General features: G+C 42.3%; 1 protein-coding gene across 5 annotated transcripts in view; it reads right to left on the bottom strand.

Moving 5' to 3' along the window:
- The window catches only part of MAST4 (microtubule associated serine/threonine kinase family member 4), a gene marked incomplete at its 5' end in the record, with an annotated part of 192,710 nt that extends 171,349 nt beyond the window's left edge, over positions 1 to 21,361 (bottom strand). For all 5 annotated transcript variants that reach the window (XM_080972174.1, XM_080972179.1, XM_080972178.1 and 2 more), the window contains one exon: positions 20,857 to 21,361. In XM_080972174.1, the coding sequence (XP_080828300.1) occupies positions 20,857 to 21,222 (366 nt within the window). The remainder of the gene's footprint in view (positions 1 to 20,856) is intronic.
- Positions 21,362 to 23,899: the final 2,538 nt, after the last annotated feature.

Genomic DNA, 23,899 nt, shown 5'->3' with positions numbered 1-23,899 from the left:
AAGCTACTCTATTTCTTAAGAATTCTCTTCCTTAGCCTGGTTAAATACCAGGAAAAAATAGAAATGTTCCCTAACACAGAAAACATTAAGCATAATTTTTCAGTGCTCTCAGAAAAATATTGAAAATGTAACTAATATTTATATTCCATAGAAATTATTTTTTAAACTGTTGAATGTCTTATGATAAACCAAACATATATAATTAGACAAATACTAATTTTAAATCAGCCATAATATATTTAGAATACTTTGCAACTATTAACATATTTTATATGCATCACCATTGATTTAAACACTGGCTTATTTAAAAAGACAAAAAAATGTGACAGTTTCACAGCCACAGGGTAAAACCAGCAAGCTTGCTTTCAAAGTCACTTTCAATCTTAAGGAAAAGAAATTAAGCACATATTAAAGAGGCATTCATATTCATGGTTTGTTGACACCACCATCATTTGGTTAGTGAAAAATGCTTTAATCTACAAAAGAGAATATGTATTCTTGGGAAGGAGATATTGTATTTACCAGGAATACTAATCAAGTCACCTCAGTTTAGTTCATTTACAAAATCCATTTCTACTCTGTCACCAACACATTTCAAAGCTACCTAAAATGGCTTAATTCGATCAGATACTATGTAGGCTTCAGAAAGCTAATTGTTCATTCAGGTCTATGCACTTCGACCCAAGCTCAATTAGATCTCATTTTCTCCTCTGTTACATTAAAGTATAAAAATACAAATACAAGCTAGCACATTTCTAATCCCAGAGTAAAAAATCTTGAGCTGGAAAACAATGGCTGTGTGCCTGTTCTTCTAGGACTTTTTCTTATCCTCTAGTTTTTCCCATTCCATCCAAGGGAGCTGGTGCTTGTCCACAGACAGCTTTGCGGGTCGTGTAGCCAGCAGGACTAAACCACATCTGGCACAATGGGACACTGTGACGAGTGCCAGAGCGCATGGAAATGCTGTTTACCTTCCTACTGCACCAGTATCTATTTATCCTCTTGCACTGGTATGCTTTTGAACTGCAAGTTGGGCAGAAACTGGGACAGAGCAACGGGAGCTCACCCTGTCATACGGATTTGAACTGCCGACCATCAAGAGGCACATCTTAGAGCACAGTGCCACCTATGTCCCTCTAGGGCTTCTAGTGCATCACAGCGGCTTTGCTTTTCCAGAGGATCTATTTGTTTCTGGATAATTATTTCTTGTAGAGATTTGTTTCCTTTTGTTAGAAAAAGTTGCATTTAATATGACCTCTTGCTATAGTTTTAAAGGACTACTATTCTATATTAGCATTCATATCCTACGCTAGATCACTTCACATCATTCTCACAGCTTCCAAATGCACCTATGTAATAGATATCATACCTTTTCACTTACTTTCTCTGCAAGCTGTAGGCATGGGTAGTGTCCCATTTCACCACTTAAGGCGGAACAGGAACATGGTGCCCCACTGCCCCTGAAGCATCTCTTACCTCTCTTAACCTGGGTTGTGCAACAGCGCCTGTGAAATGGTAGTGGCGGGTTCTGCTGAGATCTTACTGAACTATCAGGAGATCTTGTGTGCTTCATTGAAATCTCAAAGGATTACAGTAAAATCTCTCAAGAACTTAGCAGAATACATTGCCAGCCCTGGTTTTAGGCATGCACTAAAATTTGGTGCCATGCTGGAGTTACCTAGCAAATGTACCTATGTTGCTAGCTTGCAGAAGTCTACCCAAAACAAATAAGACTTTGCAAGTGTTGCCTGACCCTCAACGGGATGATCATGGTTGCTCAGTGCTGTATAATAAACGTATCTAATTAACCCCAACACCTATTTCCTTTTATAGAATACTAGATGTATCACCTATATATCATATCATATCATATCATATCATAACATATATATAAACCATTCCTGGGGCAGGTGGGGCTCATCAACCTGGGAAGGTAGCCCACCTAGGAGATGGAAAACTTTGATCCTAAATCTCCACTGCCCTGTGGGATATCTTTGGGAAAAGAAAACACTAAGGAGAAAACACTACACAAATCTGGAGCCCCTAATACAGCTGGATGGTGCCAAGCTGGTGCCAAATGTATTGCCCTGCTTTTTTTGGGGGGGGGGGACTGCATCAGTGAGGCCAAGAGGTGGGTCTAGCCACTTTGATGCTGCTAATGCAGAAGTTTGTCTTAACCCCCAGAGGCACCCTTCATTGTCTCTCGACAGATGGATGCCAACAACAATTACATAAATATAAAATACTGGTCAAGCTCTTAATATAATAAAATTGTGTGATCCAAACTCTGCAGCATTCCTATATATTTAAATAAATATATTAATTATTCAGGATGTTAAGACAAAGAATAGGAAAAACAAAGCACATGCAGCAGTAAGTGTTGTGCTATTAATTTCCTCATAACAGCAGCACAGCCTAAGGCTATGCCTCCAATGCTTATGCCCGTGTGAAAAAGCTAGGCAGAAGAGCAGGGAGGGAGTGACTGGACAGGTTTTAGAAGAAGATGCATCCTGGAGGATACAGCTCTCTTCATGTAGATTGTATACACCAAGGGGTTTCACTCTTCCTTATAAAAGATGCCATGTGATTGAGGCAAAAATATTCACTTTATTTATAAGGATGTGCATGCCTCTGGGAGTGTAGCTATCAAGTCATGGGAATAGACAAAGAGGACGGGGGGGGGAGTTAGGCATAGAAAAAGCAAGTTTTCAATACTTTGAGGGACAGAATCATTTTAGTCAAGAAGATGCCAAGTAGAAGACCTTTCCAGTTGTATCGAGCAGCAAGAGAAAATGGAGAGATTACGGAAAGATTTTATGTCTGACCAAAAAAACACAAAACGGCAGATGAAATAAAAGGACAAACACAAACAAAGGTAGTTAAGTAATATGCAGTGAATGTAGTGGCCTTCCCTGTACATGTTTTGGACCTCAGTTCCCATCAGTCTTAGCTACCACTAAAACAAACATAATAACTGAAGGTCAGAGGTAGGAGGCCTTAGAGCCACCCATGTTGCATGACACAATGGAATAAGCAGCATACATTGTGTTATATCATTTGTTGTTGTTGTTTAGTCGTTTAGCCGTGTCCGACTCTTCGTGACCCCATGGACGAAAGCACGCCAGGCACTTCTGTCTTCCACTGCCTGCCGCAATTTGGTCAAACTCATGCTGGTAGCTTCGAGAACACTATCCAACCATCTCGTCCTCTGTCGTCCCCTTCTCCTTGTGCCCTCCATCTTTCCCAACATCAGGGTCTTTTCCAGGGAGTCTTCTCTTCTCATCAGGTGGCCAAAATATTGGAGCCTCAGCTTCACGATCTGTCCTTCCAGTGAGCACTCAGGGCTGATTTCCTTCAGAATAGATCGGTTTGATCTTCTTGCAGTCCATGGGACTCTCAAGAGTCTCCTCCAGCACCAGAATTCAAAAGCATCAATTCTTCGGCGATCAGCCTTCTTTATGGTCCAGCTCTCACTTCCATACATCACTATGGAGAGGTTTGATCTTCTTGCAGTCCATATCATTGCATTAATAGTGACCATAGTTATAGTATAATGCGGTCAGAGTTGTATTCCACAAGAGTTAATTAAAAAAAAGGGAAGGTGATGTTCATGAAAAGTGGCAAGTAACATGAAAATATCCTCCCAGTACTACCGCAATTTCCTACCAAACATACAACTCACATCCCCTAAGTCAGCATCTGCCAAATCATGTTTAGTTTTTAAAAACATCAAACTATACAAATCACTATGTTATCGTGGATTTATTTTCAGGAAGCAGTTTGTTTACTTAAGGTGCTTGCATAAGGAGCGAGTTTCCTTGGTAAAATTAGTGATGTTTTCTGTTGATTCTTACCTTTATTTCTCTTAAAGGAAAGACGTCATTTGATTTCCTCACTACAGCTACAACACACTAAAAACAAATCTACAAAAAAATCTACTATAAATTACAATGAATGAAAAAATAACCAACATGTAGAAGTACTTCATAATTTACTGTTAATACTATGTAATGCCAAGCATCAAGCTAGCAATAAAATAAAATAAATGATAAAGGCATCTGAATAATGTATCATTTTCATATCCACATTTTTATCAAGTCATAAAAAATTAGTATTTTGCCTAGCTTATCAAGAGTTCTACCATAATCCTAGGACTCTCAAGAAACTGCACTTCCTTTCCAAATGAGAAAAGAAAAAGAAATAATTTCAAGCCCTACAACTGTAGCTTGAAATAACAAAAAAAAAAAAAAAATTAAGTGAGTGAAGATTATGTACCAAGTGAAAGAAAAGAACATTTCTTATTCCTGATGCTCTCTGGGGAAGCCCAAACTCCTCTCTGATCAGGAAGCAGAACAAGCATTTCCACAATTACAGAAACAGGAAAGCCTGCCTGATCCTATCCCTAAACCATAAAAACACAAACCTGTAACATACTACCATCCTAGAAAACTATTTCAGAGAAAAACAGGACAGTCACATACTATACACCAGGGGTAAGCAAACTTTTTCAGCAGGGGGCCAGTCCACTGTCCCTCAGACCTTTTGGGGGGGGGGTGGACTATATTTTGGGGAAAAAATATGAACGAATTCCTATGCCCCACAAATAACCCAGAGATAAAAGCACACAATCTACTCATGTAAAAACACGCTGATTCCTAGACCGTCTGCAGGCCGGATTTAGAAGGCAATTGGGCTGGATCCAACCCCTGGGCCTTAGTTTGCCTATCCATGCTATACATCCATCCATCCTAGAAATTCTTAGCACAAACTAATCTTACATTTCCAGTGTGTGAAATACTTCCATGAAACCACTAGAAACGTCATTTACAAGTTCCCTAGTACAACAGTGATGACCATTCCAGGACTGAGAGCTTAACTACGATAGTTCAGGCAATGGTGACTTTAAAGTTGGATTACTGCTATGCACTCTATGTGGAGTTTCCCTTGCACTTGATCCAGAAGCCGCATTCAGTGCATAATGCTAAAGGTACCTTGGGTTAAGAACTTAATTTGTTCTGGAGGTCAGTTCTTAACCTGAAACTGTTCTTAACCTGAGGTACCACTTTAGCTAATGGAGCCTGCTGCCGCCCCACGATTTCTGTTCTCATCCTGAAGCAAAGTTCTTAACCCAAGTTACTATTTCTGAGTTAACGGAGTCTGTAACCTGAAGCGTCTGTAACCTGAAGCGTCTGTAACCCGAGGTACCACTGTATTAGATACTAGCATTTTAAAGTTTCCCGCAATCCATTTAAGTATGATACCCCTGCTTTAATATGGAATAGAACACTCAACCTGTGAAATGATTTTAGATTAACATCAATTTGCTATTTCACAGCTCAAATGATTATATTCAAAAAAAATTGCATAACTATTGTGCCCTTGAAGTATTGAAGGAAGTGCAAGCTATGATCACTTCAGAAACAAAAGTTACAATTATTGTTGGAAATATCATTTTAAACTATTTTCCCCCATTCTGCATATTACAGTAATAGAAGAATAAAGTAGGCTAAAGAAGCAAGTTTGCCCTTAATTCCCAGTGCCACTAACTTAAAGCTGGAACTCTGCAAACAAATAATCAAGCTTTAAAATTGAAAATCTACTGATTAAGCCACTTAAAACTTTCAGCTCTACTTATAGCACACTCATTAAAAGCCTGTTTACAGTAAACTGAAGTTACTACAGGATATATACCCTTGTACCCAACTTTCTTCAGTAATCTTTATTATTCAGCCATTTCAATAACCACATTACTTATTTATCTTAGATGGTGGGTGGTCGCGGACCAATTCCAGGCATGCCTGGAGGATGCAGAGCATTTGAACCCCTTCCAATTGGGTTTCAGGCCCCATCACGGGACTGAAACCACATCGGTCACGCTGGTTGATGATCTCCAGCAGGCTAGGAACAGAGGTGAAAGCTGTTCCCTGGTTCTGCTGGATTGCTCAGCAGCTTTCCATACTGTCGACCACTAGGCCTGGGCAATGTATCAATACGTTGCCCAGAACCAGTATGAGGATCCGACCATGATGGCTGCTTCACCCAGTGGTATATCACAAGTGAAACCGCCGCCACCTCTGCCACCAGCACCCCTAAGGAGAAACGAACTGCAGCCAGGCACTGGTGGCAGAGAGACTAAGGAGTGGCAGTAGTGTCACTCGCAATATACTGCTAGGTAAAAATGCCATCGCGCTCCGGCCATCATTCAACTGAGGGAGGAACAAGCTACACTGACCTCTGGCAATGGCGTTACATCCAAACTATGGACTGCACAAACTTGATCATGAACAAAACTTCCCTTCCAATTGTGGTTTGTTTGAAGTGAAAGAAACCACAATCCCCAATTCAGATATGATGCTAAGCAAACAATAATGGGTTGTTGTTCTCACTCATGCTAAGCAGAAGCCGTCTAAGATCAACTACTATCATAATGTGCCAAAGTTAAGAGAATTGTGTAAATGTACAAGTGTGCAAGAGCACAATCCTACAAATTCACTCCACACATGTCAGGGAACTGCCATCGGAAGGAAGGGAGGTGAAAGGGCTCACACAGGTTGGGAGAGACTCAGCAGCTGAAGAGGGAACCAGTAGGGGGAGAGGAGGTGAGCTGAGGGAAAGTGAGCTGGAGGGATGGCTCAGAGACACTTCCAGCGAAAACAGTGGGGAGGTTTCAGGACCTCCTGTAGGGACACCCACTCCTCGCCGGAAACTGTCACGCAGAGAGTCCAGAAGACGTGTTTCCGTTAAGGAGCTTTTATGTTGGAAGCGATTCCGAAAGCAACCACTGTCGGAATCTGCCAGCGACTGACGGAGCCATGTTTAAGGGGCTCCGTTACAGACAGAGGTTTGCAAACTTGACCAAACTCTGAGGGACTTGGATTTTACACACAAGCAGCTCATCGTCCCATCACAACACACTATAAGAGTGAAATTAGCACAGTGCTAATAGCAGCTTCAGGACCAGGATTTTCATTAGGACCACAGCAGGGGAGAAAAGGGTAAGTTCTTTCTCCCTTCTTGAGGCAGCCTCAATTCTGATCAGGCTGCCTACACCTACTGTTTTGACTTTTTTAAAATGAAGATGTAATGTAACATATACTTTAGCCCTAAATTAGAACCACATCAATTGCAGCTTTACACGGTTTATTCTCAGCAAGGCACATTTCCACAGCAAAACACACACATTAAGCAGTTGGAATTATCTCTGTGCAAAGTAAGATTTTAGATTCCCCAGAGCAGTTTTGAGGAACACAAAAAGAACAAACATTGGAAATTTTTAACTCTACCGAATGTTACAAGCTTTGGAAGAAATAAGTTTTACAAAATGCTTTAAACTATTGCAATAACCACTGCAATAAGTAGCAACAAAATGTGTTTCCAGTATAATGAAACCTCTTCAACCTCAATGTATGTCATGCCAGACTTTATAAATTCTATGTAAACCAAACAAAACACAACACAACCAGAAGCTTATATAGCACTACAAGCAAGATCCATCAGTTTAAATTCCAGCTGTAGGTGAACTGCAATGCTATAGAATTCACCATGTCTCTTTTTTATATATTCACATTTTAGAAGAGGCCAGTTATTTTGTACTCTGGTATCTCTACTCAAGTACAAAATATAAAGTGATGATTGGCCCCTTAGTATTCTAGACAAAAGCCTTGCCATGAAGCAGGCTTGTTTTCTAGCTTCCTGGTGACTTCCAACAACCATTCAACATGAAAGCATTTATTTCTGTAGTGCTGTTAATCCCTTCAAGGTATAAAACAAACATTCCAGATTTATGCATTACTATTATGTTATGTCAAACATTATGTTAAAAAGATCAGTTCCATTTATAAAACATGACAGCTGCGGTTTCATTAACATTAAGAAGCTGTTTTAATGACTCAGGATTGGATTGTAAAGATTAAAAACATAAAGATTAAAAATTAAAAATTTATGAAACTTAGAGCTCATCTACTCCTTCCTCCACAACAAAGAACTCAACTTTTTTAAAATAAGTTCTATTAAAAATCAATTTGGTCTGTCTTATCACTCAAAGTATAACTTTTTCCCATGTTGTCATGTCTGCTAACCACAAGAAGAAGCCAAGCAACTCAAACTTTAGATCAGCATAGTTGACCATATAATCTGTAAATAATTTAGAGCACAGGACAGCTCTTTAAGGCCTTTTTTGAACTTTGACAATTGAGAAAGTTCTCACTTTAGGATATTTAAGGAGGCCTGGACATTTATGTCCCAGTGCTCATACCAGTGACATTTGCTGAATTTTTAAAATTTATTTTTTTGTTACAACTGCGCCCCAAGTTCATTGTTGTGATTTCCCCCCTCTTACTAGACAATGAATGTGTATCTGGCAATTTTGTACATGAGCACTGACCAAACCACAGTATAAAGGAACATAAAAGGTCTTCCAGCCTAATTTTAGAAGCAAAACATGCATATTTGCTAGTAAAAATTAATTAAGAGTTAGTACCTTTTGGAGCTATATACCCAACTGTATATATTCAAAAGCTTACACATTACCCCATCATAAAACTGGCAATGTTCCTCCACTATAAAAGGACCTACTTACAGTCTGCTATCTATTTATTGTGCCTATAGTTCCTATTTTGTCAGAGAAGTTTGCTGCTAGAATGTCATCACTTTCTTAGATGTCACATGAGAGTCATAGTCCACAAAGCTCTTCACTATTGCTATTGCTGCCATTCTACTTAGCAATGCAGCTAAATGGGATACTTAGAAATATGGCATCTATTAAATATCATGTGCCTTGCTGAGGGGCAAAACATTCAGACTTCACTGAGCGCATTGAACCAGGGGATGCTTACAATATAACAAGAATTATTGAAAACGGACAAAGCTGGAGGCACTCACACATAGGAAATATCGTAGTTATCTAGGAACCATCACAACAGTAAATCATATGGCCTCTAGCAAGCAAAGACTCCCAGAAATCCATGTGAAAGGGCTTAGAGGTAGCAACAATTAAATGACTCTTCCATTACTTTTAAGCACAATTAAGTGTTGCATACCAAGACACAATAATAAATTGTACTGGCTTTTCATCGCAGAACATGGGCTCTTATTTTATCTTTTAATTGTCTTTATTGACAGTGACAGCAATAGAAATGATAAATTAATATTCCTGGTTTTTTGTTTCACCCACCAATCTCTCAAGCTACTTCCAGATGGTTAGCCTTTAGTACTACCCAATCATTACACTTCCACTGTAAGCTTAATTTTGCTGCATTTGCAGCACCGTAATGACCTCCATGGGGCGCAAGCCTGGGCGGTGTGTATGGAGGTCCTGGACCCAGATGACAAGACCCCACTCTCAGCCCCACTGGTGTGGTACAAAGGAAAGGAAAGGAAAGGAAAGCTTGGCTGCAGGAGTTGCCAGAAGGAGGCATACAAGATGCCATCCATGAAAGCTTATAGCCAGAACAAACTTAGTTTGTCTCTATGGTGCTACTGGACATTTTTTTTAGTTTTTAAAATTTATTTTATCAGAATATATGTACATCACATTATGTTCTAGCCACACTAATCAACATGACACAGCTGCTGTACATGGAGCCATCTGAAGCTCAGCACATTCAATATAATGGCCGATGCCATTTTATGATTACTTTTTAAAAAATATATATATTACCTAATACAGTTTCCCCAAATATATATTGTTATTAGCTATGCCTATGAAATTGTGCATTGTATGTTTTAAAATTCTAAGTGTTTTTATTCATTTTATATATATTTTAGATTTATTTTTAATTGTATCATTTTATCACTTTGGTTTGCCACCCTGGGATCCTCTGGGAGAAGGGTAGGATAATTTAATAAATGAATGTTCAACACTTTCCTCCTACACTATTTCCCTCAAAACTGCTATTATAGTACCTATATGTTCCCTTGCAAATCAAATGAGAACTTTGCTGGGATTTATAGATCACTTTCTTCTCTCTATAGCTTTTTTTTGGAGGGGGAGGGAGACACTCCACTAAAAAATATTGTGGCCTGAAAAAATGAAATAGTGCCCAGATTGTGTAATATCTGATCCTTTTTAAGACAATCTTGATTTCAATTTGCCCTTTTAAAAGGCAAGACCAGTGGGATTTCAGAACCACTGCACACTGCCACTGAATACTAATGGCAACCTGCCATTGACTTTCAATTACAGCTGAAATCACAAACTAAGTAATGCTTGTTTATAAGAGAAAACTAAAAAGTCTGTTACAGAGATTTTGGAGGAAAATGAAGTAGGTCACAAAACAAAGATTTCAAACATATTTATACCATAGTGAAGCAGTTTGTGTCATAAGAGAAACTGAGTATTAACCTCAGACACTGTTTCTCAATGAAGTCCTACTCACAGTTAGACCGATTGAAATCAATGAGCTTAAAGTTACTTAAGTCTACTGAATTTAATGGAGCTCTTCCAAGTATGACTAATGTTGGGTATCACTCAAAATGTGAAAGGTTTTTAAAGTCCCTATCAGACTTGCTTCTCTAAAGCCAACAGAATAAATTAGGAACATAGGAAGCTACACTATACTTAAACCATAGGTTTATCTAGATCAGTATTGTCTGCACTGATCAACAGTAGCCTTCCAGGTTTTCAGATAGGTGTCCCTCCCTGCCTTATCTAGAGATGCAGGAGATTAAACCTAGGACCTAAATTGCTCTACCAATGAAATATGGTCCTTCTCCCAAGTTTGTTTTGGTTGGTTGTTTGTTTTTTGGGGGGGGGGGAGAGAAGCCAAACAATAAAACCTGCCAAAGTATTTTCTAGAACATGGAATCTTGAAAAAGGATGCATAAAGTGTTTGTCTCACTCTGCCATTAAGTTCACAGGGTGATGCTGGTACAGTCACAATTTCTCATTCTAATTTACTTCACAGTATTGTTGAGAAGATTAAATGAGGAAAGAGGAACCGTGTGTGCTGCCCTGATTGATTTAAAAAACTCCTCTGTAAATGTTATCAATGTGTCTTACCCACCGGTTATACTTGCTTATTTACCCCTCAATACCAATTTGCCCCCAAGTTTGGCAAAGAAATAATTTGTCACAGAATAAGGCTGGCTACCAAACTCTGGTCCTAGCACCAGTTTTTAAAAGACCAATTAGATGCCAAAAACTGATCTGGAAATCAGAAAGAGCTGTCAAAAAACCAATTAGGTGTATGAATAAAACAAGTAGAAGACAACACATAACTAATACACACAGCTGTCACAGGCTCAAATTATTGGGCAAATACCTACAGAAAGAAGTATAACGAAGAGAACAGTAAACTTCCACTAAAATAAATGATTACAATACAGTTTTCTTCATTTATGCCAAGTGTCCATAACTGCAAATATTAGATGGTGGGGGTGCGGTGGGATTTTCTTATGGGAACAGAATGGCTGATGACCCAGCAGATGGGAAAGAGATATTCTAGTCTAACATTTGGCTCAGAACAATCCTCTGCTGTGTTGTCTGCTGTCAGTGCTCTATATTTTATAAAACAACACATTAGTTAGCATTTTTTCAAATGCAATTCTGCCCTTAACACCACTTACATCTTTCTCGGCTGGGCAGGAGAATTGAGTCAGTATGTCAATTCTGCCAAAGTTTCTGTTCTGCTTCCTCCTCATTACCACACCAACACAATGGTTTTTTAAATGGAAGAAGGTGCTACATGATACTACATCAATGGATGAGTGTCTAAAGGGCTGTATAAACTTCTCAAACTTATTAAATGTTGTCACCCAATAACTGAGACAACACTGCAGAATAAAATGTAAAGTCTCCACTATACTGTAACTGGTTTCAGGTGGCAAGTATGATCACTTATAAATAGCCTTATTTTAGAAGCGCAATTGTTCTGGACTAAAACCATGTATGAATCATACTGCTCTAAATCAGGTAAAAGGTAAAAAAGGTAAAGGACCCCTGGACGGTTAAGCCCAGTCAAAGGCAACTATGGGGTGCGGTGCTCATCTCGCTTCAGGCCAAGGGAGCCGGCATTTGTCCAGGCAGCTTTCTGGGTCATGTGGCCAGCATGGCTAAATCACAACGGAACGGAACACCATGACAGAAGCCAGAGCACACAGAAACGCCATTTACCTTCCCACTGCAGCGGTACCTATTTATCTACTTGCACAGGTGTGCTTTTGAACTGCTAGGTTGGCAGAAGCTGGGACAGAGCAACGGGAGCTCACCACCACCACCACACAAATTTGAACTGCTGACCTTCCAATCAGCAAGCCCAAGAGACTCAGTGGTTTACCCCAACTTGAAGGGGATGGCCTCTTCCATGATTGAGAATTCCATGGAAAATACAGAACAGCAGCAGCTAGTCTGGGAGTAAGACCTGGACCTCACTTAAAATGACCTCTACCAAGATGCAGGAAGTTACTGTACGCGGGAATCACTACTGGCTGGTAACTGGTGTACTCTGATAATGTTGAAGTTTGCCTTCCTTATGATGGAAAGTCTGGGGCAACAGAGCACATGCGCATGTGGTGGGGTTGCCTTACACTTTCTGTATTTTGGTCAGAAATATTTCACAAAGTTTTTGACACCAGTGATCAGAACATAGAAACTGGATCGAGCAGTACTAAATTTGTCTTTGGACATTGATCTCAGTAGTGTATACAATTTTAGAGTTCTTTCTCCTTGTTGCAGTGTGACCAATTTGATATACTGAATGAACCTTGGTGTTTTGCTACCTTAACTAGCTATTTAATTTGTCCTGTCTGACTACTGGGCTTTCCCTTCTGCTCTGTCAGTCTTATTTTGCTGTAATGTATCTCCATCCTCACTCACCAAATCCTTACTCACCAAAACAGTGAGAAACCAAGATGTGTGTGTTGCTTTTCTCTAACAATCTTTCTGAATTTCCTTATAGTTTCAAAATTTAACAATGTCTTAAACCAGTCTCAAGAATTATTACATTTCTCAATTTCTGTTGCATTTTTTTCTTTTTTACTTTGCAGTCATTATTCAAACATTAGATTCAATTCCTTCAGTTTTCGTAGCATCAATGTCTATTTTGTTAAAATGCTGCTAATGTAGTTGTTTGGTACTCAGATTACAAGAGAACAAGCAAAGGAGCACTGATAACACTGAAGTATATTTATGAAGTCGTTTGACATAGCAATTTATTTCAACCCAGGTGTTCTTATCTCAAGTAGCACACCACCATAAAACTTGAGAATGTCACTATTATACTCAACTATGCATGCACACATTGTTAGTTTTTACAAGATGCACTGTGAAAATGAACTTGAGATGAACATTTTTAAGTAGGAGCTACATACATCTTCAACAATCATAAAGCGCTGTAATAAACATGGAACTATAAACATCAGTTAACTATGGACTTTAAAAACAATGCAGTATTTTAAAAGTGATATGACATTTTAAAATGTCAGAGCATGCCATGTGGAAAAGTACAAGAAAAGTTTTGAAAAGACAACTTTCATGTGTGTGATTTTATAAAACTCTTTCATGAGTGTGGTTTTATAAAATCCTTTTTATAAAATACCCAAAGTTAGAGCATTTATACCAGGACTAGGGAACTTGTGGTGCTCAAAATACTGCTGGTGTACAGCACCAGCATGCCTGACAATTGGCCATAATGGCAGAAACTGGTGTTAGTTAGAAGGAAATACCATCTGGAGGGTCAGAACTTCCTCATCTCTGATTTATATAACTGTCACTAAGATATTTGTAGGAGAGACTATGTATTCCCCCCAGTGGCTGCTTGATAGAATAAATACCACTGCAGTCTACTGGGTGCTATGTACAACTGTATGAGCTATTACCGGTAACTACTAGAAGTTCACACAGGCTTCATATTCACTTAAAATAGCAGAAAAGGTTATTAACTTATAATGCAATTCCATTCATGTCTATTCAGAAGTACCGTATTTTTCGTCCCATAGGGCGCTCCGGCCCATAGGACGCACCTAGTTTTTTTTTTGGGGGGGGGGGGGAATAAAGGAAAATTTTATTTAACCAAGTCAGGGAATCCAAACCAGGTCGGGGAACAGCGGGATGGCAGCACTCCGCCTCCCCGCTGTCCCCCGAGCTTGTGGGGCTGGTGCTGGGGAGAAGCGCGCTTCTCCCCAGCGCCAGCCTCTAAACCAGGTCGGGGAACAGCAGGAAGGCGCGCTGCACCTCCCTGCTGTCCCCCGAGCTTGTGGGCTGCAGGCTGCAGCCCACAAGCCTTGCGAGCCCGCGGGAACTCCCGCTGGGCTTGCAAGGCTTGCGGATAGCTTCCTGAAGCCTGGAGAGTGAGAGTGGTCGGTGCACACCGACCCCTCTCGCTCTCCAGGCTTCAGCGAAAGCCTGCATTCGCCCCATAGGACGCACACACATTTCCCCTTCATTTTTGGAGGGGGAAATGTGCGTCCTATAGGGTGAAAAATACGGTAAGTTACAGAAGTAAGGTCAATGGGATTTACTCCCTGATAAAAAGTGCATAAGACTGTAACCCAAGGCATTCCATTGCTACCAAACATTCAAGTTGGCCACTTACGAAAAAAATCTAAAGCAACACTGATGGCCTTGTTACTTTGGTCCCTTTTCTTTTCTATATCTTGTAAGGTAGAGAATAAGCTGTGTTTATTTAAACACATGGGCTTATTTTTCTGTAATCTTTGTTTAGAACTAATTATTTTATCATATTTGTATCCCATCAATCCTCCAAGGATCTAAGGATGGTATACATGAGGTTATCCTATTGTATCCTTATAGAAAGGTGAAAGTTAGAAACCGGATTTTACAACGACCATCCAAAGCAAGCTTCATCGCTCAAAGGGATATTAGGGCCAAGCTCTCGCAGTCCAAGTCCATCTACTATACTATACTTCAGTGTAACAAAAAGAGAGGTCGCTCCTCAGGAAGCTTGTAGTCAAACATTTGACACAGAAGCAAGCATGAAATAGGCAACAAATAGAGGGAAGGAATTTGGAGTAACATTGTTGGGGAAATAAATATATGGATGCAAATTCACTACATTTGCTAAGTAAGGAATGTGCCTTAATCAGCCCAATATGAATTTGCTATTCTGATGTTAAACACTATCTACCACCAAACTCTACCAACAATTAGAGCAACCTGCCTGAAGTTCTGTCTAATTACTCTTCTCCTTACAGATAACAAAACAGAGCGAAACATGGAAACGCATCACTTTAAATAAATTTTCAGCCTCTAACGTTGCAGAAATGCAGTGTTTGAGCAGGTAATTAGATCTAATAGATTGAAATCATGCCAACGCCTGCAGTTAGAGCTCCAAAGAAAAAGTATTTCAGCTGTCACAGTATTAGTGATCCTTCTAACTAACTAGTGACAGCTCTAGAAATAAGGCAGCTTTGTAGTTTTCAGTGTGGTTTAAAAAAAATATGCAGTTGGGTTTTCTTTCCAGTGTGTAGTAATAAATGAGATATGGGTTGGCAACAGATAAAAGAAAATCGTTAACAAATCTAGAATGCAATTACAATCAAATTCAATATTAAGGGAAATAGATGATGTTTCACACACAAAAATAAGCAAGCATGCAAAAAAACAACAACCAACAACTGTTAATTTTGTAAAGGATGCATTTTATGAAATGACATCTAGAAATACCAGTTAGTATACTACATCAAAAGGCAACACTTTTTGGTGATCACGGACATTAAGTGACAGATCACTGTTACTTGGTAATGCCAGGGTCCTATGTGTTAGGTCCTCCCTTCCTATAGAGCATACATACAACCCAAATCTATACAAGTGGGAAACCACACACTGCTTTTCTTTTAATCTTCCTAGATACAAGGAGCCTCTTGAGTTCTCACTATCATTGGTCTTCCCATGTCTCATTGAGACATTTTCAAAGCTATAGTGAAGACCACATAGGGATGGGGGAAGTTTGCCACCCAGCCTCAAGCTGGTAGCCACCAATATTAAAAACAGGGAACAAGTTTTGCCCCACTTCAAGAGAATAACTACTGAAACTGCAACTAATCCAGAATGCGGCAGCTAGACTGGTGACTGGGAGTGGCCGCCGAGACCACATAACACCAGTCTTGAAAGACCTACATTGGCTCCCAGTACATTTCCAAGCACAATTCAAAGTGTTGGTGCTGACCTTTAAAGCCCTAAACGGCCTTGGCCCAGTATACTTGAAGGAGTGTCTCCACCCCCATTGTTCAGCCCGGACACTGAGGTCCAGCGCTGAGGGCCTTCTGGTGGTTCCCTCACTGTGAGAAGTGAGGTTACAGGGAACCAGGCAGAGGGCCTTCTCGGTGGTGGCACCCACCCTGTGGAATGCCCTCCCATCAGATATCAAAGAAATAAACAACTATCTCACGTTTAGAAGACATCTGAAGGCAGCCCTGTTTAAGGAAGTTTTTAATAACTGATGTCTTAATGTATTTTAAATCTTTTGTTGGAAGCCGCCCAGAGTGGCTGGGGAAACCCAGCCAGATGGATGGGCTATAAATAATAATAATAATAATAATAATAATAATAATAATTGCTTTATAAATGCTTACAAATTCATTTTTCACATACAGAGCAAGCATTTTTTCAGACACTTGCTGATATGCTAAACTACACATAGCATGTGATTTTTCAAAGGGAAGCCACCTCTGGCTCTTCCACCTCAGAGGAAAGAGGACTACTTTTCCAACCACACCACCAAACATCTCTGTCACCCAATCCCCTGTACACAGTATGCTGGGCACTGCTGGTACCAACATTAGTCCAATGAAAAATCACACACTACAAGGTGGTGAAGAGGAAGAGGCAGCACTGGATGTGCAGTGGCAGAGATGCCAACCTGAAAATAGGCAGAGGATCACTCATGGTCCCCAGATTACTGTTTGAGGAAACAGTGGCTGACACTATTATAGCAACATACAGTACTCATCTATCTAGTGTTGCCCCATTTCTCTGAAAGAGTTGTGTTGCTATTTGTGGATGCCGTGACTTTTCAAAGACCTTATGTTCAAACCCAGGGCTCACCTTTAGCCCAAACATGAATTAACGGACCAATTTTTAACTTTTTTCCACTCTGTATATGGTATGGTTGTGATGCTCTTGGTGCTAACCCACCTTAGGTCAGACTGCAAGCCAACAGTTAAAGATTCATGTTTTAATGCACTCTTCTATTACAGAATTCCTTTCTTAACAACACAGTCCTTGCCACTTAAAGGCAGCAGAAGCATCATAGCAGTTTTAAATGAAATATGCGCCACAGCAGATATAAAGACAAATGGCTTCTATATATACTGGCAAACTGAGATTTATAGAAATGTTATGAGTCTGATTTTAATTTATGAGACTTATGAGCAAATAATTCTCATTATGTGTTCTTCCACTTTTAGTACTGGCCCCTAGTACTGGGATTTGATCACTGCATTTGGACATAACAACTCAGACTCCCCACCCCTCCCCTGGAACTGCCACATGGCATTGAACACAAGCTTCTGCTTCCATTTTACATTAGCTGTAATTTAGTATGTTGCCCATCGTCTAAAATGCAGTTATTCTTAATTATGCTTAATGAAAACAAGCCTGGATCATAAACAATATTTGAAGTTGGCTGGCTTCCATTAAACTAAGTTAAGATTAAACACAGTTTATCCAGGTGAGGAAAACACAGCAAACTACAGTTAATCAAAAAGAAACACTAACTCCTTTTCACTGCCACATCTTACAGGAGGGGAAGAGCACAAACATAGGAGAAAGCTAGACTTGTTCTCATGTCAAACTATGACTAAGAACCAATCCAGACAACGCCTTACTTTTTCACAGACTTCCTACTAATATTGGGCAGGCCCAACAGTTTTTCCTTAACTATAAAAGGTTTGAGAGCTCCATTTAAAGTCAGAAATAGCTCTGTTCTACCTGAGTAGATATCCATTTGTTTATCCACTGCATATCATAGGCCAAGTATAGCATACGCTTAAGGTTCAATTTCAACCATGAGCAAATTTGCTGACTGCAACAAAGCTGTGGAACAATACATGATAGCAATGTACACCAGAAACCTAACTGCAAAGTGACCTGGAATAATTAGTGAAGACAGTATAAAATTATATACCTAATTTTTAAAAAACTGCTAATGTACAAAATGAAGCGGTGAAGTATGGCATCAGCAGTCACTTTCTCAAAAATAAAACCAGATTCTATTGCTGTCCCATTATTTTATCTATTCTAAGCTTCTTGCGTGACATGGTTAACATTCATTGGCCATTCTGAAAATCAGAGAGTGTAAACTACAAAAGGAATCTGAAAGTATACATCACCTAAGACACTTGTCACTAAAAAGTATTACCAGTAGTTGTGAAAGTGCTCACACTTCACCTTAAGCTACATTTTCTCATACGCATGCTATTGACACATGCTAATTTTATTAATTTGGACATATCATTTTTCAAAATTCAGATATGAATGCATGTAGACTGAAGTGTGTGAGCACTTTCACCCAATAAATCACTTGCAAAATCACCCATTATTCCATAAAACTATGCTGTTTAGTTCTTCCAAGATTACTGTCAGCTGTAAGCAAAGTATGTAATGCTTGACACCAAGTTCAATGAGGAACGGCTAAGGTTATGAGGAACGGCTAAGGGAGCTGGGCATGTTTAGCCTGGAGAAGAGGAGGTTAAGGGGTGATATGATAGCCATGTTCAAATATATAAAAGGATGTCACATAGAGGAGGGAGAAAGGTTGTTTTCTGCTGCTCCAGAGAAGCGGACACGGAGCAATGGATCCAAACTACAAGAAAGAAGATTCCACCTAAACATTAGGAAGAACTTCCTGACAGTAAGAGCTGTTCGACAGTGGAATTTGCTGCCAAGGAGTGTGGTGGAGTCTCCTTCTTTAGAGGTCTTTAAGCAGAGGCTTGACAACCATATGTCAGGAGTGCTCTGATGGTGTTTCCTGCTAGGCAGCGGGTTGGACTCAATGGCCCTTGTGGTCTCTTCCAACTCTATGATTCTATGATTCTAAGTTCACACCCTAGCAGCTATAATATCCAGAAGCAAATCCACAGGAAAAGAAGTTTTTCTGCTCTGGTGTAGACTTAAGTTACTAGCAGTGTTTGAAACTCACATTGTTCTAGATGCATTTTGCGACAGGAAACTTCATTAGTGCAAGCAATTTCTGAGCTCTGGATGCAGTACTGCACCTAAGATTTCAGATTAAAACTACAGAGTAGAAGGAAAGAAGGACCTTTTTCTTCCTTCCCACTTCCAGCTACTCTCTGAAGACTGGAGAAGAGACCCTCTTAAGAATATTAAGGGGGTGGACAGGGGAAGAACTAGACGATATGAAAAATGAACATAAATGAACATAATATTTCAGCTGCAGTGCCATTTGTTTTCAGCTTTGTACTCTTGTTATTAAAAAGTGCTCCTAGACATTCCATTGTTGTACCCATAACCTAGGTTTAAGGTGCCATTTAGCTCCTAGCTTTCATATCTCAGTTTCTAACACTGGTTACTAGGAACAGATATTGGGACTACCTGTCTGCAAGCACTACCTACCTACCTAGCTACCCACCCTAGGACTATGCACCTGCTCAGGACCATTTCCTAGTGTTTCCGGCTTTGAGCCCCTAGCATTTAAGAACAGATGCCAAGAAGGAGCACTGGCATAAACTAAATCCTGTTTCCCTACAATGTCAGCCCTTCTCTAGAACAGAGGGAAGCTTGAAATAGAGTTGTGTAACCTTGCAACCTAGTTCAGCCACTCAGGCAAACAGATTCTTTATTCACAGAGGGCAGCCGCCAAGTTTGTGAACACAGAAGCAGCTTTCTTCACCTAACCAGAGTTTTAAAAAGGATACAAGGCCTCTGCACATCTGTAACTCTTAATTACAGCCCCGTCTTCAAGAGCAGCCACCCATACACACATTCGCCCAAAATTCCTCAAGTTTCAGAACTCTCCAGTTAAAGGTACTGCCTCCTCACCAAAACCAAAGTAGTATTTAAATAAAGACACTCGTGGGCAATGATGACTTCACAGGAATTCCTTTGGCATTTGTCTCCTCTTCACAAAGATTTCTGCCCCCAGTGAAAAGAAGCACGAGGCATGCTTATGTTCCACTTCCAACTATGTTACCCTGGGGTTCTAATACAGTACAGCCAATAATAATAATAATAATAATAATTTATTATTTATACCCCGCCCATCTGGCTGGGTTTCCCCAACCACTCTGGGCGGCTTCCAACAAAACACTAAAATACAATAACCTATTAAACATTAAAACATAGCCAAGCTACCGAAGGCTTTGATAACGAGCGGTCGGGCTATAAAACCACGAGCCCCCTGCTGGGGAAAAAAAAGATTTCAACTCTGCTGCTCTCGGGACAGTTTGCTCCGCGGCTGTGCCATTTCAAGCGACCACCCTGCATCCCCACGTGCAAGCACGTCGCCGGTGCTCGCCGGCACCCACAATACAAGCACGCGCTGGCTGAGCATGAAAGGGACTCCGAGGCGCAACCCGAAGGGGCGGGGAAGGAAAAGCAAGCTCCGGGAGCCTCAATTGCGGCAAGCCGCAGGGAACGCGGAGGAGAGACATAAACACAGCCCTCAAAGTCAACCTGGGAGGGGCAGGCCCGCCCGTCAACACCGGGCAGGGAGCCCAGCCCTGGGCGAGCCCGAGGTGAGGGGAGGGGAGAGGCAGCGCGGCGGGCGACGTCCAGCAGCCACCCCACTTCCCGCCACAATTGGCCGGGGCTCGCCCCGTGGGCGGCAACCGGGAGGCGGAGGAGCCTGCGGGCGCCGTCTTCGCCGCCCCTTCGCACACGTCTGGGCTCCCCCCGTCGGCGGGGAATGAGGTCTCCCTCCCCACACAGTATCCTCGCACCTCCTCGTCCTGCTCCTCCAGCGAGGCGTCGCTCTCGGGACGAAAGTGGCCGCCGCCGCCGCCGCCGCCACTGGCCGAGTTCTCTTCCTCCTCGCTCCCCCGACGGCGCTGCCCCTCGCCCAACACATGGTCCCCCTTCTCCCCGGCGAGGGGGAAAGAAGCCGCCTCCGCCACCTGCCGCTCGGGGGCGCCGCGGCTGAGGGGGGCAGCGAAGCCCGTCCCGCCGAGCTGCCCGGCTGAGGCATCGCCGTCGCCCTCCTCGGAGAGAGTTTGCGAGCCTGACGAGCTGGAAGAAGAGGACGAGACCCTCCGGCCGACGCCGTAATCTTGCCGCTGCTGCTGCTCGGCGGAAACTTTCTCGCCCATCGCCGCCGCCAAGTGCTGAGGGGAGACAACCGCCGCCGCCGCCTGGGCGGGTCGGGGAAGAAAGTCAGCCGCCCGCCTCTTCTTCCAGCAACGGCAGCATCCTCCGCCGGGAAGGGAAAGGGGAACACCGAGCCCAGGCACCGCCTAGCGGCTTGCTGCTACCCGCATCGCTTTCCGCTGTCCCAAGCGCGGAAACGCCGCCGGCTCGGAAGCCGCTCCTGGGAGGCGGCAGCGGCGGGGAGCCTGAGCTGTGGGGCTCCGGGAGAGCAGCCCGCTGCCTCCGCCGGCCCCTGAGAGGGCTGCCGCCTTCCGCGGACCTGCCTCCGGGCCATGGGCGGGGGGGAGACGGGCAGCCCGCCGAGCCAATGGCGGAGGCGGTGGGTGGGCCCTGCCGAGGGAGGGCTCGCGAGCCCGACGCGGGTGAGCGGCAGGTAAGAGGAGCGAGGCGAGGAAGGCGGGGAAAAAGCCGCCGCAAAAACAGAGCGCGAGGCGTGGATCCTGCGCGCGCCCCGACTTGGGAACACGCCCTTCGGACGCGGCGCCCGCAGCGGGACTTCAGCTTTTCAGGATAACGTTATTAATCAGTGCTTGGTATTGCGCTGCCCCGCTGCAGATTTTATTTTATTTTTTGCAGGCGTAAACTGACAGCTAGTCCCTGCTGAGCCCATGGGGACTTTTATTTATTTATTCATTCACGCGCCGCCTTTCTACCAAAAGGTATGCAAGGTGGTTTGAAAATATCTGTAGTAACAACCCCTAAGAAGTCTCGAGGTAGCCGCCACAAAACTTACTTTCGAGTAAAGCTGCTAGCTGGGGACTGGCGTGTTAGGCGGTAAAGCTAAACCTACATATAAATCCCACTGAAGTAAGCGGGGCTCTCTTCCCGCGGCGCTTGGTTGGGACCGGGCAATAGAAAGGGATGGGGGGGGGGGTTGCGGTTCTACAACAACCGTTTGCGGGCCGTGTGTGTGGGTGCATAACCGGGAGCACGATTTCGGGAATCAGCATCTCGTGCCAGATGGGCTCTCAGATTCCCCCCTCAGCTGTGGAGCTTGGCCGAGTTTCCTTGGGCACCTCTGTCTCAACCTCACCTACCACAACTGGCTCGATGCAAAGTCTCAAATGCTGTTTGGAACTTCTTGGGGGAAAGAGGGCATGAAAATGATATGTATTAATAAATAACCCGTTTGGTTAGCAGGTTATTTATTTATTTATTTATTTATTTATTTATTGAAAAGTCACAATATTCTTTTGGAGATCGTTTTCACTAGTTCAGAGGCAGACGTGGGGAACCCTTGCAGCCCAAGTGAATTTTCTCCAATGAGCAATCTCTCAGGGACCACTTTATTTATTTATATGCGGCTTATATGCCTAAATGTCTGTAGCAGGCAGAGACAGATGCAAAAGTAAACAGGGTCAGAGGCAAAACTGGTTGAAGTAAGGAATATGATGCTTACCTTTCTACAGGTGCTTATGTTCCAACCATGCAAAATCTGGAGGTTTCTACTCATGCCTGTCCATCCAAGAAGCATTCTCACAATAAAGGCAAAAAGGACTCATGGGAGGTGCAGTCCAGAGCCACTGGCCTGGGATGGGGGCACATAGCCTGAGGACAGTCCCAAGTGCTTGCCTGGGTGTCTGCAGAAATAATTCAGGCAGTGTGTGCGCATGTGTGTGACTTGTACCTGCAGTTTGCTGTCTTACAACTGAAGCCCAAGTACCTCATGGTGCTGAAGAGAAGCCGTGGTGATTTAATGTATTGTATGGGGTTATACATTTCAGAACTTCTAACAAATTGCTTTATTTGTCCATTTAACAATAACAAAGTAAGGCACTTGAAAGACATACAGTTTTGATTTGTCCATAGAACACTGCAGGACTCCAAACCAAATTAAAAAAACTAGCTTGGCTCTGTTGGATGCCAGGCATAAGGTCTGAAGCCAGTCAGACTTTTTTTTTGTTAACGCGTATCCATCCATAACATAAAGAAAAACACAATACAAAGTGGGTCACTTGTTAAACAAAAACTGGAGTCTTCAAGGGTCCTTGGCGAAAACAGTCAATAACAAGGAGTTACTTCTAAACATGTTGACTAGCTGGATGGCTACATTAAAATAAATACAATTAGGATTCAGGTGAGGGAGCACCCATGAGAGCTGGCTAGAGAAGCCTAGAGGGCCGCATTCAGCGCCTAGGCTAGAAGTTCCCTACCTTACTTGCTCTAAGGAATGCTACAAGAGAGCAGTAATCGCTCCTATGGCTCCTCCCAAAATTTGAAATACATAGCACCCCTGTGTGTTGTTGTTTAGTCGTGTCCGACTCTTCGTGACCCCATGGACCAGAGCACGCCAGGCACTCCTGTCTTCTACTGCCTCCCGCAGTTTGGTCAGACTCATGCTGGTAGCTTCGAGAACACTGTCCAATCATCTGTCCAATTTCCTGCTTGGCAGGGGGTTGGACTCGATGGCCCTTGTGGTCTCTTCCAGCTCTATGATTCTATGATTCTATGATTCTATCTCATCCTCTGTCGTCCCCTTCTCCTTGTGCCCTCAATCTTTCCCAACATCAGGGTCTTTTCCAGGGAGTCTTCTCTTCCCATGATGTGGCCAAAGTATTGGAGCCTCAGCTTCAGGATCTGTCCTTCCAGTGAGCACTCAGGGCTGATTTCCTTAAGAAT

Source organism: Podarcis pityusensis (genome assembly GCF_964106645.2).
Source record: "Podarcis pityusensis genome assembly, chromosome: 11".
Taxonomy (NCBI): Eukaryota; Metazoa; Chordata; class Lepidosauria; order Squamata; family Lacertidae; genus Podarcis; species Podarcis pityusensis.
Note: the sequence above shows the minus strand (reverse complement) of the source record. Positions and strands in the feature narration are given on the sequence as shown.